Source organism: Phocoena phocoena, chromosome 4 (assembly GCF_963924675.1).
Source record: "Phocoena phocoena chromosome 4, mPhoPho1.1, whole genome shotgun sequence".
NCBI lineage: Eukaryota > Metazoa > Chordata > Mammalia > Artiodactyla > Phocoenidae > Phocoena > Phocoena phocoena.
Window position 1 is genome coordinate 135,361,572 of NC_089222.1, and position 14,643 is coordinate 135,376,214.

Consider the following 14,643-nt stretch of genomic DNA (forward strand, 5'->3'; position numbering starts at 1 on the left):
TTGGGACTTCCCTGGCGGTCCAGTGGTTAAGATTACACACTTCCAACGCAGGGGGCGCAGGGTTGTCGATCCCTGGTTGGGGAACTAAGATCCCACATGCCGCGTGGTGCCCACCCCCCCACACACCAAAAAAAAAAAACAGGCATATCAGAATTGCAGTTCGTCTGCTATTCCTGCATAAACTCAACTTCTGGTAATTCAAGTTTGCCTCAGTTTTCCTCTTTACTTAGGTTGACGCAGTGTAGCTTTAGAGTAGGCGGAAGACCTAGGTCCAGGCCTTGGCGGTCTGTGACATTTAAAGCTCTAGTGAAAGGGAAGAAGCCAGAAACAGAGTGAAGTGGGAGGAAGTTGGTGTCCTAGTAGCCAAGGAAAAGTGTTTTGGAGGGGAGTGCCCCATTGTTCAAGTTGCTTCTGAGGGACTGAGTAAGAATAGGACAGAAAAGTGATTGGATTTGGCAAGACGAGCTTGGACCTCACCTTGACGAACCGTTTCCTTGGAGTGGTAGGGACAGGAGCCCGCTGGAGGCTTGGAAGAGGGGAGGGTTTAACTGTAAGGGGAGCATGTCAGCTGAAGAATGGTGTGTTTATGGTGGGAAGTGCTTCCGTCAGTGGTTGAGGAGAGAGGGTAAAACTTCAGGAATTGAGACTTAGCACCGTCATGAGGGATGGCATCTAAAACACAGCCTCTGGTAGGTGTGTTTATTTAGAAGTATTCAGAAAACACTCATTCATTCAGAAAAGGCAGTCAGTTGGTACAAGGATGATAGTCTTTGCAGTGGCAATTTAGGAGCTGAGTAGGTAACTTAAAATGGAAAAATTATGATGTTAGAGAATAAGAAGACCTGCAAGATCTGGTCCCTGTGAACTCTCAGCACTGGCCCAACAAGGCTGCCTTTGGGGACAGGATCTCACACTGAGGAGGAGTGACTGGGAGTGGAATAAAAATTAAGCAGGGCACCGACACAGAGACAGAAGGAGGAGAAGGTCCAGACCAAAGTGGGGGAGGAGAACGATCCTGGAAATCCCAGGAGTCAAGGCTCATATCAAAACGAGCATCAGGCAGTATCAGGCCAAGGTCAAATCCCACACATGGTTATTATTAGAAAAAAGAGGATGAAGAGTCGAGTAACACCCCTGTGGACGATGACAGCACATCAGTAACCTACTATTTCAAAACAAGCTGAAAGGTACTAAGAAAATGATGCGAGTCATGAAAGACTAACATAGATCAGAATTTTAAAACCCCAGAAATCAGGTGACCACTCAGGAAAGAATGAGACATAAAAGAAAGAGTCATTTCAGAAATGAAGAGTGAGCCAGAAGCAACACAAGAGAGACTATCTGAAAGGAAATAGAAGGTAAAAAGAGGAAGATTTCAAACATTAAAAGGAAATGAAAAAAGAGATACAAAGAATTTGAGAAAAAGCGGCAAATGTTGAAGGCAAAGAGAATTGAGTAGGTTAGTTGGGGTCTCTGAAGAAGGAAACCAAAGCAAGGGAACAGAACAAATGGCAAAAACTAGTTCAAGACAGCTTTCTTGACATAAAAGGTTTGAAGCTAAATTTGAACGAATATATATAGTATGTGCCCAAAAAGATCGACCTGGAAAGATCAACACTAAGATACTTTCTAGTAAGACAAAAAATCATTTGGGCCCAAAGACAAAGAAAACACATGGCTAATGAGAAAGAAAATTAGAATATCTTCAGACTTTTCGGCAGCAGTGCTTCATGCCGGAAGGAAATGGAGTGACATATTTAGGATTCTCAAGGAAAGAATCAGCCAAGAATTTTGTGTCCAGAAAAACCACACCAACCAATTTTCCAACTCTCCGGACACTAACTTTATATCTTATAATTAAATTCAATTCTGACACTAACTCTGGTAGTCAGCGTCAGGTTCCACAGGTTTAAGGGTTCGGTCTCACAAGACTGCCCTCACTTCAGACTTGAGTCACAAGTAATGGGCCACAGGGTACCCATGCTCTGTCTGACTTGACTAAAAATCAGAGGCTCCCCAAACTCTTCTCCCCTTTTCTATAATTTGCTAGAACAGCTCACCAAACTTAGGGAAACATTTACTTACATTCTCTGGTTTGTTATAAAGCATATTATAAAGGATACAGATGAACAGGCAGATGGAGAGGTGCATAGTGTAAGGTGCGGACGGGTCCTGAGGGCAGGAGCTTCTGTCCCTGTGGAGTTGGGGAGCGCCACCCTCCCAGCACGTGGATTTGTTCACCAGCCTAGAAGCTCTCCAAACCTTGGTATGTAGGAGTTGTTATGGAGGTTTCATTATTCAGGCGTAGTGGATTAAATCGGTAGCATTTGATTAGCTCAGCCTCCAGCCCCTCTGCCTTCCCCTGAGGTCTGTGTGGAGGTGGGAGTTGGGTGGGGCTGAGAGTTCCAAGCCTCTAATCATGCAGCTATTTAGGGGTCCCCAGCCATCAGTCACCACATCAAACACACAAAGATACTCTTACCACTCTAGAGATTCCAAGGATCTTAAAAGCTCTGTGTCAGGAACCAGGGACTGAGACCAAATGTTTTGGCAAAAGATGTTCCTATCAGTCAGGAAATTAAAAGGGTTTTAGGAGCTCTGCCAGGAATCAAGACCTGGGGACAGAGACCAGATATATATTTCTTATTATATCACCATATCACAAGTTAGGATAGAGAAACTAAAAGAATAGAAACATCTATTTTAGTTCCTATTGTTTCTTCATTTTTTCGTTAGAATACTTCTATAAAGAGAAACTTTCTCATCAAATGTTTGATTACTCTGAGGTTCAGTATATAAAAGAAAGGCAGGATAAATGTTTATTTTCTGCCTTTATGTACTAGTTTTCAAAATAAATTGATTGCCTATGGTGACCAATTAGGATTAAAAAAATCATTGTGAATTTATGAATTGAATTCTCTTTGGTGGCTTTCAGTCCACTGCAGTTATTATTCTTATTGATCCTCAACTTTGGCCAGTAGATCCTTCTTTAAGTTGGGTCTTGAGTCCTTTTGATATGATCCTTGACAATTTTTACTACCCTTCAAAATGATTAATCTGAATTCATATTTTAAATGGAACTATATTACAGCTGGAAAGGGATTTTCTTCTCCATGCAGTCCTGGATTAATCATCATTGAATGTTGAAATGTGGTTCCATGTGAATTTTGTTGGCATTTTTCCCTTCATAGGTATGGGAGGTATCGCCAGCATGCCACCGCTGACCGCTGTTGCTCCAGTGCCAATGGGTTCCATTCCTGTTGTCGGAATGTCTCCCCCGCTAGTATCCTCTGTTCCTGCGGCAGGAGTGCCTTCTCTGGCTAACGGGACGCCCCCTGTCATACAGCCTCTGCCTGCATTCACTCATCCTGGTACGTGACCTGCTGAAGCCACAGGCCGAACTTCTACCTGTATTTTACTCTTCGTTCTCGTTTTCTGTCTTCACGTTCTGATTATATTTAAATGGTATTTTATTCCAGAAGAAATCATCTTCATTTTTTTCTTTTTTTTCATTTAATGTCTCATTTTGGGGATGAGCTAGGCTAGAGAGAGGGAAAGGAGAATGAAATTATGAAGCTTTGGGTGCCATTGTACACAGAGGTGAACTCAACAGCTAAAACCAAGAGCATAATTTCCTTTCAAGGGCTTGATGAGAGCAGCTCAAGTTTGAACAGTATTTGAACACTTTTTATTTCCATGTATCATTTACTACTTTTCTTCAGCTGCCATGAATTGCTAATAAACAAGCCAATCCCTTAGGAGTAGAATTATGTGGGAGGAAAAAAAAGAACATTGCCTTTCTTTTTTTTGAGGAGGTGGAGTGAATCAGGCATAGAGGGGGAAGGAAGTCTATTGAATGGCTAAATATATTAAGGTTATAGTATTACATGCTTGCTTAATTGAGACTTTATTCAAAGTCTTTTTCCCTTTAGTTAAAGAAAAGCAGAGTGTAGATGTAGATGGTCTTAGTCTAACAAATCAGAAGGGATTCATATCAATATGGAAAGTTTTTTTTGTTTTTTAAGTACTTCGGATATGTCTGAATAAATTCGTAAGTGACTGACAGTGTGGGTTTGAGCCTTATGTATGAATCTGCCTAGGCCCCTGCATTTATTACATCTGTCAGGATGTGTCTCTAAGTTATAGCCACAGAATCCAAATCGACCTCTTGTTTTTAAGATGTTCTTTTCACATGTAGTTTATCTTTCATAGGAGACCATGACTGCAGGTGTGATGGCAGCTGAGAAAATGCTTGTAATTATTTTTCCAGTAGTAGCAGTGAATCCACGCACTGTGTCTTGTTTTCTTTTGCGGCGAATGTTGCAAGACAGTAGGCAAGTTTGAAGGGAATGTTGGTTAAGGCTCGAAGTTTTTCTCCTGACACACAGCTAACCAGCTTGAATGAGACTCAGACACAAAAGCTGGCCCTTCCTGACATCACGTGTCATCTGGCCAAGACAAGTCTGTGACTTCTTGGCTCTTACATCTGGAACTAATACTTCAGCTCCTTCAGTGCAGTTAAGAATATGCCAGCTATCTATTTAAGCTGTTATTTCTTTAACTATTGGAACAGATCCTCTAAAATGTGATACTAAGTGTCTAATGAAGAGTCAGATTTTATGGATGTAAACATTACTACCTAGTAAGGTGATTTTCTGAAGGAACTAGTAAAACACTTTTGGCTAGAGGGCAGGAAGCAAGGAGGGAATAACTTTTTGAGTCTGGAATGGTAAGAAGGGAGGAATAATTTCTACCTCAGATTTGATAACTATGCATTTTAATTTTTATAAATAGGAAAATGTTTCTTACTTTTGTAAAATTAAAATTATTCAACATTTATTTATTTTTTCAGCAGCCACATTGCCAAAGAGTTCTTCCTTTAGTAGATCTGGTCCAGGGTCACAGTTAAACACTAAATTACAGAAGGCACAATCATTTGACGTGGCTAGGTAAGTTTGCTTGTTTTTTTAAATGGGTGGTTTGGTTCAGCCATTATCTGATTGACTCATACATTTGAAAGTGAATTAGCTCTGTGTTCTTTATTTGTCTTGTTTTAGTTTGCAGAATGGTAATAATTTTCTTAATTCTTGTTAATGTTACTAGGTTTTATTATTTATTTGTTGTAGAGTTGACAGAATCAAGAGCACTACTTTTCCTTTGAAAGCTTTGCATGTTGATTTTTTTTTTAAAGAGGATGATAAATAGGTAGTAGTAAATGTTTAAAAAAATAGAACTCTAGGTATGAGGGAAAAAAGCACATTAACTGTTTTGTGTCAGTCATTTAAAAGTTTATGTATAAAAAATACTATATGAAGATTAGAGCCAAAACTAGCTCTAATTTTATCTCAGACAATCTTATGGGGTCTGTGTGGATTGTTAGTAAAACTTTAGATCAGGTTTTATGAAATGAGTTATTCAGGTTATGGGACAGTTGTTATTAAATCAAACATGTGGCTCAATTTTGGGTACAGCTTACATGACCTGTTTGCTTCTGTTTTGGCCAATCTTGGTTCATATTATCTTTCATATTTTTATTTTACCCATTTTTTCCCCTTGCATACTGCTGTACTAAAATAAAAAATTAAGTCTCTTGATAAGCTATCTCAAAGCTTTCCAAATGAAAAGGAGATGTAAATGAAGATGATTCCATCTTTTCTTGTTTCAGTCCTCTTTAGGAATCTTTCCTAAGTGAATTGAGTCATTTTTCCTCTTCAAAGAAAAGAGCATGTTGAATATAATTCAGTAATTCATTGCCTTTTAAAAAATGATGTAAAGAAAATCCAGAAACTGAAAAACACTGTGCCAAATGCTTTATGCACATTAACTCATTTAATGCTCACCTTCTTCCCCATAAGATGACTGATTTTCTGTGTTATAGATGACGAGGAGGCTCAGAGACAGGAAGTGACTTGCTCAGGATAACTTAACTCCTAGGTGATAGGGCTGAGTTGAACTGAGATCTTTCTGATTTTGAGGCAGATGTTCTTAAAATTTGCCCTGAAAACTTCGGTTAATTGTGGTATACAGGTATTTGTGTTCCATTTAATTAAGGTTTTACTCCTAGGATGCAGGAATATTTATTGAGTATCTGCTTTGACTCATTAATCCCATTTAACCCGCACAACCACCTGTAGGGTAGTAATTGGCTCAGAATTGTGAATGAAGAAACACCCGGAGAGGTTATATTTCTCACCCATAGTTTACAGCTTACTAAACAGAAGAACTGAGATTTAAATTGAGATCATCTAACACTAAATTCCATGTTTTCTATTCTTTCTCCCATATCACGCTGAACTTTGAGTATTCTCTGACTTTCCACAAGTGATTTTGAAATCTGTCTTAAAATTGACTTGTGGCATTAAAATGAACAAACAGCCAGTATTAGCAACATTAATGCTATTAAAATGTTGGGTCTGCTCGCCCATGTGCCGTAAAGCCGATCTACTGACACCAGTTTGTAAGGCGCCAGACAAGGAGTCCGGGGCAGCTAATGCTCAAAAAACCTGAGCTCCCCAGTGGGTTTTAGGGGAGCATTTTGAAAGGCAAGATGAGGGAAGGGAGTCTCAGGATGTGTGATCAGCTGTGCGCCGTTCTCTGATTGGTTGATGGTGAGGTAACAGGGCAGTGCCACAGGGGTTAATGTTATCAATCCTTAGGCTCCAGCTTCCCTTTGGTGGAGTTTTAGCATCTGTAAAACAACTCAGGAATGTGCATCAGATACTGTTATCTAGGTACTTCAGGGAGGAACTAAAGATTCTGTGACTGCCCTATGGCTGACTGTTTACATTGTTACCAGTTCTCCTGGCCCAGTTGCTGCTTTTGTCACTCCACGTTCATGTACTTTCAATCATTAATTCTTGAGTCAGCCTTTTGTGACTCAGGGGAGGCCTGGGAGACTACAGCTTTTCTACAAACAAGAGATAGGCTGAGAAAAAAACATTGAGAGAGGCAGGCAGAGGACGTGAGGGGAGGGGTCTGTCCCCAGAAGGCCCCATAGGGTCCTGCTCCGGTTATAAAAACACTGGGGTTTTTTTGGTAGTTACCTTTCAATAATTTAAGTTTCTAGCAAGTTTTTATAATGTGGCATCTAACTTTTTGGTTAATGCATTTTTAGGCCTATTTAAATTCTCAGGAATTTGGCAGAAAACTATGATTGGATAAGTGTAATCTTGAACACCTTCTGTGTAATACCCTACATTCCTGGGGTGCAGGAGAGATATAATTAGCTTCTTGACAAATAGGCAAGAGTTGGAATCTTCAAAATATTAGTTTAAAATGAGAGAGTTGTTGCAGAAGTATGCACAGCAGATTAGAACTTGGTAAATGTTTTTATTAAGAAGTTTATAAAAATTGAAAAGATAAATTTTTATAGGTACTTTTCAAGTGTTTGGGAGCTGTTTCTGTGCTTTGAGAAGTGTACATAGTAAGTATCAGTGCATAGGTAACATAAATGATGATTAAAAGGTCCAGTTCATGATTAAAATTTCACTGTAATCTGTGAGAAATAGATATTTTTGTTGAAATGAAAGGAAATTGCAAATGGGGCATTAGTTGTAATCTGTCCTGGAAGTGGAATGCCATTTTTACTGCCAGCTCAGCCATCGTGTTTAAATTGCCCAATTGAAACATCTGGCTCTCAAGAAGCCATGGGTACCAACCAGCATGATACTGTGTGGGAACTAATCTGAGGAACTGATCACCAAGGAGGTCTACACCCAAACTGGCTGCCAGCAAGGGGTTTCCTGAGGTCAGCTGCACGTTGGCAAGGAAAGGTCAGCACTGGATTGCAGTCAGAAGCAGAGCTCCTTCCCATACTGCACTGCTGATTTGCCAACCGCCCTGGGAATGTTCTCTTCTCTCTGGGAAACTCCATTTTGGGCATTTAAATTCTCAGAATGAAATAACTCCCTTTCATTAAGACATACATTCTGTATTTTGGTGTAAAGAAAGTTAAACATTTTAAAGAATTAATACCTTTAAAAGCAGTTATTTGTTTTCTATCATCATTGCTTTTTGAACCTAAAGAGGACTGTTCTAGAAGTTTAGAGAAGCCTGGTCATTACTGTATCACCTCAGTTCCGAGGAGATTTTCCATTCTTCTGTAGAACCTTTAAATTAGTAAATTATCCATATAACTTGAACCAGCCACTTGGTCTGCCGTGTTTACCCCTGATTTGGAAAAAATAATGAGCTTATCTGTTTGGAGAGAAAGGTTTATTACCTTAAAAAATGGAAAAAATGATTATAGAAAATTCAGAAATAGTGATTAGGAAGTGAATAAAATATTAAATCTAGTTTTCTAGAGAAGTTCTTAGTTTACTGTTTTTAGAGAACTTAAATGTGATTTTCCTTACTATTAATCCTTTTTTCCTCTCCTTCCTCTCTTTGCCCCACAGTGTTCCTCCCGCAGCTGAATGGGCTGTTCCTCAGCCATCCAGACTGAAATACCGACAGTTATTCAACAGTCATGACAAAACCATGAGTGGACACTTAACAGGTATTTACAAATGAGAATTAATTTAGTGAAACATGATCTTTGTTCTAAATGCAAATTGTTTCTAGATGTTGGGCTGAAGATTTTCCCGATGTCTTCCTCCATTTACTGTACTTCTTTCTAAACAGGGTTTTTGTTGTTCCCCTTACCTCCAGTTCTCATCTACTGATAAGGCCATAGTTATTTTATTCTCCAGTGCCTCAGGCTTTTGCTTCTTGGTAAATAGAACCTAGACCAAGGATCCCCCAGCACCCTAGATGCCACTGTTGTGCAAATCAGCGCACTTGCAAAGAAACACTGCTGTGGACAAAGCCTGGTTCACATTCTGAAGTTCAACTTAGTAGATGAACTTGAAACTGTCTACTCAAACAATCAGTGTTTATGGCAGGACACAGGGTGAAAGTTAGTAAATGGTTGGGGAGTTTAGAACCTAGCTTTGCCACTAACCAGCTGGAGGCCACTTTACGTATTTGGATCTTATTTCTTCATGTATAAAAGGCCAGAGTTAAGGTATATGGTCCCTATGGATTTAAAAAAAGATTGTTGTCTACATTAGAAGGATTCAAAGGATTTTATGATACTATCCAGAAACCTTTCTAATAAGGGGTTAAAACACTTAAAATTGTTAGAGAGTTATAAAGAAAAGCATAATTTTAATAAAGGAAAATAGAGATCTCCAATACAAACATTAAGTGTAAAAGGGGGGAAAATGTAACTGCTCTTTAACAAATATGAAAGGAGGGGAGAATGGGGTCATTTTCCTGGGGTGGAGAAGCAGTGATATTCAGCAAAAAACATTTTAAATTTCTGATTCTTACTATCTTTTTTTCTTTCTATCACTTACAATTGCAATTTTTACTTCCAAGAGAAAAATTCATCCTTGTTTAAAAATGTCAGGATTGGGTGAGACTTCGAAGGGCTCTGGTCTAACCTTGAACCCTATCCCAGTAAAGAATCTCAGCAGTCATTTCAAATAAGCATATATTTGTATCTGAAAGGGCGAATTATAAGTATGCACAAATTCTCTGTATGCCTCTCTCACTGTGCTAAAGCGGAAGCTGTCACTTTTATACATAGCATGAAAAACCAGGCCAGCTTATATGGGCACTGAAGGGATATTCAAAAGTATAGTTTTAAGTACTGTTTAACATGATTTGACAACAGTGTATCATACAGACCCAGACCTGCATTGTCAGTGAATCTGAAAACATTTTTTAAAGCACTGTTGGTGTTTGCTGGGAGTTACTTAAAATAGTATTCAGATACGATGTTGATGCCGAAATTCTCTTTTCTTGGTAGCATGTGTTTTATGACCGAAGTATAGTATCAGGTAGAAGGTATATGACGCAGGAACTTAAATATTTAGAACTTTTAATATCTGAGGCAGAAAATAAAATTTGAAATATACTGGATGGATGAGCAGATTTTTGCTACTGTTTAGCTGTATACTTATTACTGTTTTGTCCTGGAAGGAATTTAAGGTGGGAATTTCATTTTCAAATCTTTGTATAGTCATGTCAAATAGAAAGAATAATTTATTACAGTACATTTTAAAATAGGAGTAAATAAAAGACATTTAATTTGTTTTCCCTTTGTGAGGAATCAATATAAGGTGTGTTTTAGGCTAAATAAGACTGTTGATAGAAGCAGAGCAGGTTTTGTTGAGATGAAATACAAAGATTATTTTCATGATCACAACTGTGAAAATAATTGTGTGAATCCTCAACCCCTAAAGCAGTTACTCAGTTCAGCTTAAGAATTGAGTAAGATTAAGAAGAATATCAAGAAAGTTGAGAATAGTTCCCACAATGGAAAGAGGCAGAAGTGAAATATTTAGCAATGGCACAGTTTACCCCATTGATTACCTGGGTTGATTTCGCTGATACACCTGGTTAGGTGGGCACCCCCTTGTTCCTTCCCAACCTGATGTATATGCTTCTGCACGCTCTTAAAAGAGACACTCTTATAAAAGAGAGGAGGAGTCCTTCCTAATGTAAGTTATATAAGTAGCTCTAGAATTCTGTTAATGCCATTCTTGCTAGTCCTCTTCTCAAAGAGGTATTTGATTATCTCCTTGCATTCTGAAACAGTGCATATGTTATTTGGTTATTCATATGCTAATCACAAAATGCTAAAAGTCTTAGTCATTGTTTGAAGTAAAGCATTAACTTCATTTAATTGTCTCTGTTCTTTCCATTCAAGCTTCCCTACTGAAACATAGCTACCCACTGTAGGCTTTGTGAACTTGAGATTTGTGTTTATTCCCTTAATGTTTCCTTATAAGCCAGTCTGCCTTTCATGAATGTAGGCTTCTACAGAATAGTTCCGAACACTCAGAGCTTGATTTTTATGTTGTCCTGTTACTATCTTTGCTGTTGCTGATCTAATTTAATGTTTCACAACCTTGTCTTAGGACTTAGAGTCAAGTATTAGAAATTGCAAAAGACAGTTGGAATCTTTTAGTGCAGGGGTCAACAGACTTCTTCTATAAACAGCAAAATAATGTTTGCAGATTCACTGACAATGCAGGTCTGGGTCTATATGACACACTGGTGTCAAACCATGTTAAACAGTACTTAAAACTCTACCTTTAAATATTCCTTCAGTGCCTATATAAGCTGGCCTGGTTTTTCATGCTATGTATAAAAGTGACAGCTACTGCTTTAGCAGAGTGAGTGAGGCATACAGAGAATTTGTGTATACTTGTAATTCGCCCTTTCAGATGCAAAAACATTTTAGACTTGCAGTCATACACTGTCACTGCTCTTCAACTTTGCCATTTCAGTATGAAAGCAGCCGTATATCATGCTTAAATGAATGGGCATGGCTATGTTTCAATAAAACTTTATTTACAAAAACAGGTGGAGGGCTGGATATGGCCTATAGACTGTGGTTTGCCAATCCCTGTTCTAGATCATTTTCCTCATTTCAGAGATAAAAGAACTTCCTAACAGTAGTTTTGTTAATGTCACATGTCATTAGGGAGTGGAAGAGTCAGGACTGGAATCCATATGTCCTGATATCCAGGTCCAGGGTTAGTTCTTTTCATTTATTGTTACACTTTTTATTGAATAGATGAAATATGAACTTTCTTTTATATAGTTCTGAAGTGGGCAGAATTGTTACAAGTATAAATTAAAGCATTTACTAAACTTTTGCTAATTCTACTTTAATGTTGCCAACATTCTAAATACAATGTTAGAGACTAAATAAAATGATCAATGAACTTTTCTCATTCCAGTATACCACGGAACAAGCAAAATTTTATGCGTGGTAATCTTCCTAACACAGTTGCTACCACTTTCCGTTCGTTTGTCTTCATGTCATCCTGGGACCACACCTTGGGAGTCAGTGATGGACATAAGACGTTTGTCTCTCTCCTCCTAACACTAGTTTATTTAAACATTCAGATTCTTCCATTGTAGCCTTTCTGGTATCTAAGGCTAGTTTCATGCCCAAACTGAAGATATATACAAGTATTTTAAGAAGTGAGCGCTGATTTTGAGATGAGAGTTGAAATTCCAGAAATTCTTCTTTATCACTAACCTAGGAAATGGCTGCGATAATTGGCCATTTATACAACCTTGAGCAAGTTTTTTTTTGTTTAGTTTTGTTTTAGAGTCTGTATAATGAAATGAATAGAAGAGTTCTCTCTAAGTCCCTTCCTCCTCTAAGATTCTCTGAATCTTATCTGAATTTGATAGTCATCATGGTGGAGGAAGCAGGTGGTGGCCAAGATGCTGAATTTAGAGAGAATAAGTTTCAGCTTTGTAAATAAAAGCCTGATACGAATAGAGACGGTAACCTGGACAGAAGGGCAGGTTATATTTTGAAACTCTAATCCTTTACATACTCATTCCTCATTAAACATCTATTTAACAAAAATTTATTGACTGTGTGCCAGGTGCTTTGTGTTTCTTGCCTTTTTCATTGGGGCTTAATTTCCTTTTTAAAAAGCCCCTCGGGTAATAGCAAATATTGTTTAAAGCACTGTGATTGCATGAGATTACATAGTACCTGTGTTCAGAACACTGATCAGTGGAGATTTGCTGATTCATCTTTATTTTTTTTTCCTGGTTTTTGTTTAGGTCCCCAAGCAAGAACTATTCTTATGCAGTCAAGTTTACCACAGGCTCAGCTGGCTTCAATATGGTAAGGAATGAAAAAGTTCCTTGTTTTGTATAAAGAGGAAACTGTATTTCTTGAATTGATATGGCTCATGGGTCTTTAGATTAATACCGTTATTTCTAAGGGGGATATATGGAGTAGGCTTAATTTTCCAATGAGTTGTTATGATTACCCCTCTTACTTTCGCCCCTTTTGATTTTGAAAAATACAAAAGCAGAGCAATCAATATAATGAATTCTCAAGAACTCATAATACAGCCTAAATAAGTCTCAACTCATGACTTGTCCTGGTTCTCTCTCCTCTTTTCAATTATTTTAAGCCAAATCTCAGTCATTATATCATTTCCATCTGCACATATTTCAGCTTGTATCTCCAAAAGACATAGGGATTTTTTCCCCACATGACTGCAATACCAAAAGTCCACTTAAAACTGTTAAATAGTAATTCTTATCATTAAGTTAATCAGATGGTGTTTAAATTCCTTAGATTGTCTCATAATTTTTTTATAGTTGATTTGTTCAAATCAGGACTGAAATAAATCTATATTTTGTAACAATTGGTTGATACATCTTTTAAGTCTCCTTTAACCTATAAACTACCCCTTGTCTTGTTTTCCACTCCTCCCCCACCCCACTCTGCAAAAAACCCCAGATCATTTGTCCTATAGTTTCTTATAGCCTAACTTTAGCTGATGGCACCCTTGTGGTGTTAATTCATTCTTGTATTTCCTGTAGATTGGTAGTTAGATCTTGAGCAGGGTTCTGCACCTCAGTGCTATTGACATTTTAGGCCTGATGACTCTGGTGGAGGCCTGTCCTGTGGACTTTTGATTGTTAAGTAGCATCTCTGGCCTCTGCCTACTGCAGTAGCATGAGCCCCGCCTCCACTTGTGACAATCAGAGATGTCTCCAGACATTGGCAGGTGTTCTTTGCAGTACTAAATCTATCAGTGGTTGAGAACCACTCATTAGATTCAAGTTTGAATTTTTTTTTTTTTTTTTTGCAAAATACATCAGAGATGATACCGAGTACTTTCATCAGTAGGTACATTTATGTCTCTTTGTCTATTTTGTAATGAGTTTTAGTAGCTATTGATGAGCCTTGCCTAATCCTATAGGATTCTTTACATTTAAATATTAACTAGAATGTTAAATATTTAATTTTAATATCTAGTTAAATATTAACTAGAACACACACTCTTCAGGAGTGTGTATCTCTCAGTTATGCATTATCCATTGATTCCACCTGGAAGATAAACCCGGTCTATAACACTTACCTGCTAGGTTCAAGATTTTGCTGCAGACTCATTGATGTGGTTGTTTCATAAGTGGTCAAGCTCTAGGGCTGCTCCCTTCACCCATTATGGTCCCTTCTGCTTTGCGTTAAAGGGTCAGCCTCTTGCAATAGCATAATAATAGACCAGTTAGCAAGCATCTTATATCTATGACACATCTAGACCTCTTTAAGTCTGGGTGTGTACCAGTATCCTAGGGCCCTCTGGAATAAAAACTAAAGACCTAACATTTATGGACGTTGGTTGTTCTCATGACACTAGAATATAATGAAATGTTTAAGTTTCTCATTTATAACCTGCCCTCTTTGAAAAAAATACTTGAGTCTTCTCCTACTAGAATATTATATTCTCTTTCTACATGATAAAAAGATATTTAATTAAATGTGTACAGCCATTCTTCAGGCAAGTATGGGGAAAAAAACAAATAGGAATTCCACCTGCCTTTTAATTGCATTTGCCTAGGAGTGGGCAGTGGAAAGGAAGAGAGAACAAGGTAAAACAGGCAGGGTTTTCATTTGTGGCTCTGTTCTACTTAAAAACAGGAGTCTGGCACCTGGAAAAGGCAAAGGTAGAGGGACAGAAAAGAGATCAGTGGTTGCCAGGGCCTGGGGGCAAAGGAAAGGGTGACTATAAAAAGACAGGAATTTTCGGTGATGATGAAACTTCTATACACTGTGGTAGTTACACAACTGAATGTGTTTGTCAGAACTCGAAGAATTGTACTCTA

General features: G+C 38.1%; 1 protein-coding gene across 3 annotated transcripts in view; it reads left to right on the forward strand.

Annotated features, from left to right (window-relative positions):
- ITSN1 (intersectin 1) overlaps positions 1–14,643 on the forward strand; it is a 169,220-nt gene that overhangs the window by 22,322 nt on the left and 132,255 nt on the right. For all 3 annotated transcript variants that reach the window (XM_065875722.1, XM_065875723.1, XM_065875724.1), the window contains exons 5-8: positions 3,192–3,371; positions 4,853–4,949; positions 8,397–8,497; positions 12,583–12,646. In XM_065875722.1, the coding sequence (XP_065731794.1) occupies positions 3,192–3,371; positions 4,853–4,949; positions 8,397–8,497; positions 12,583–12,646 (442 nt within the window). The remainder of the gene's footprint in view (positions 1–3,191; positions 3,372–4,852; positions 4,950–8,396; positions 8,498–12,582; positions 12,647–14,643) is intronic.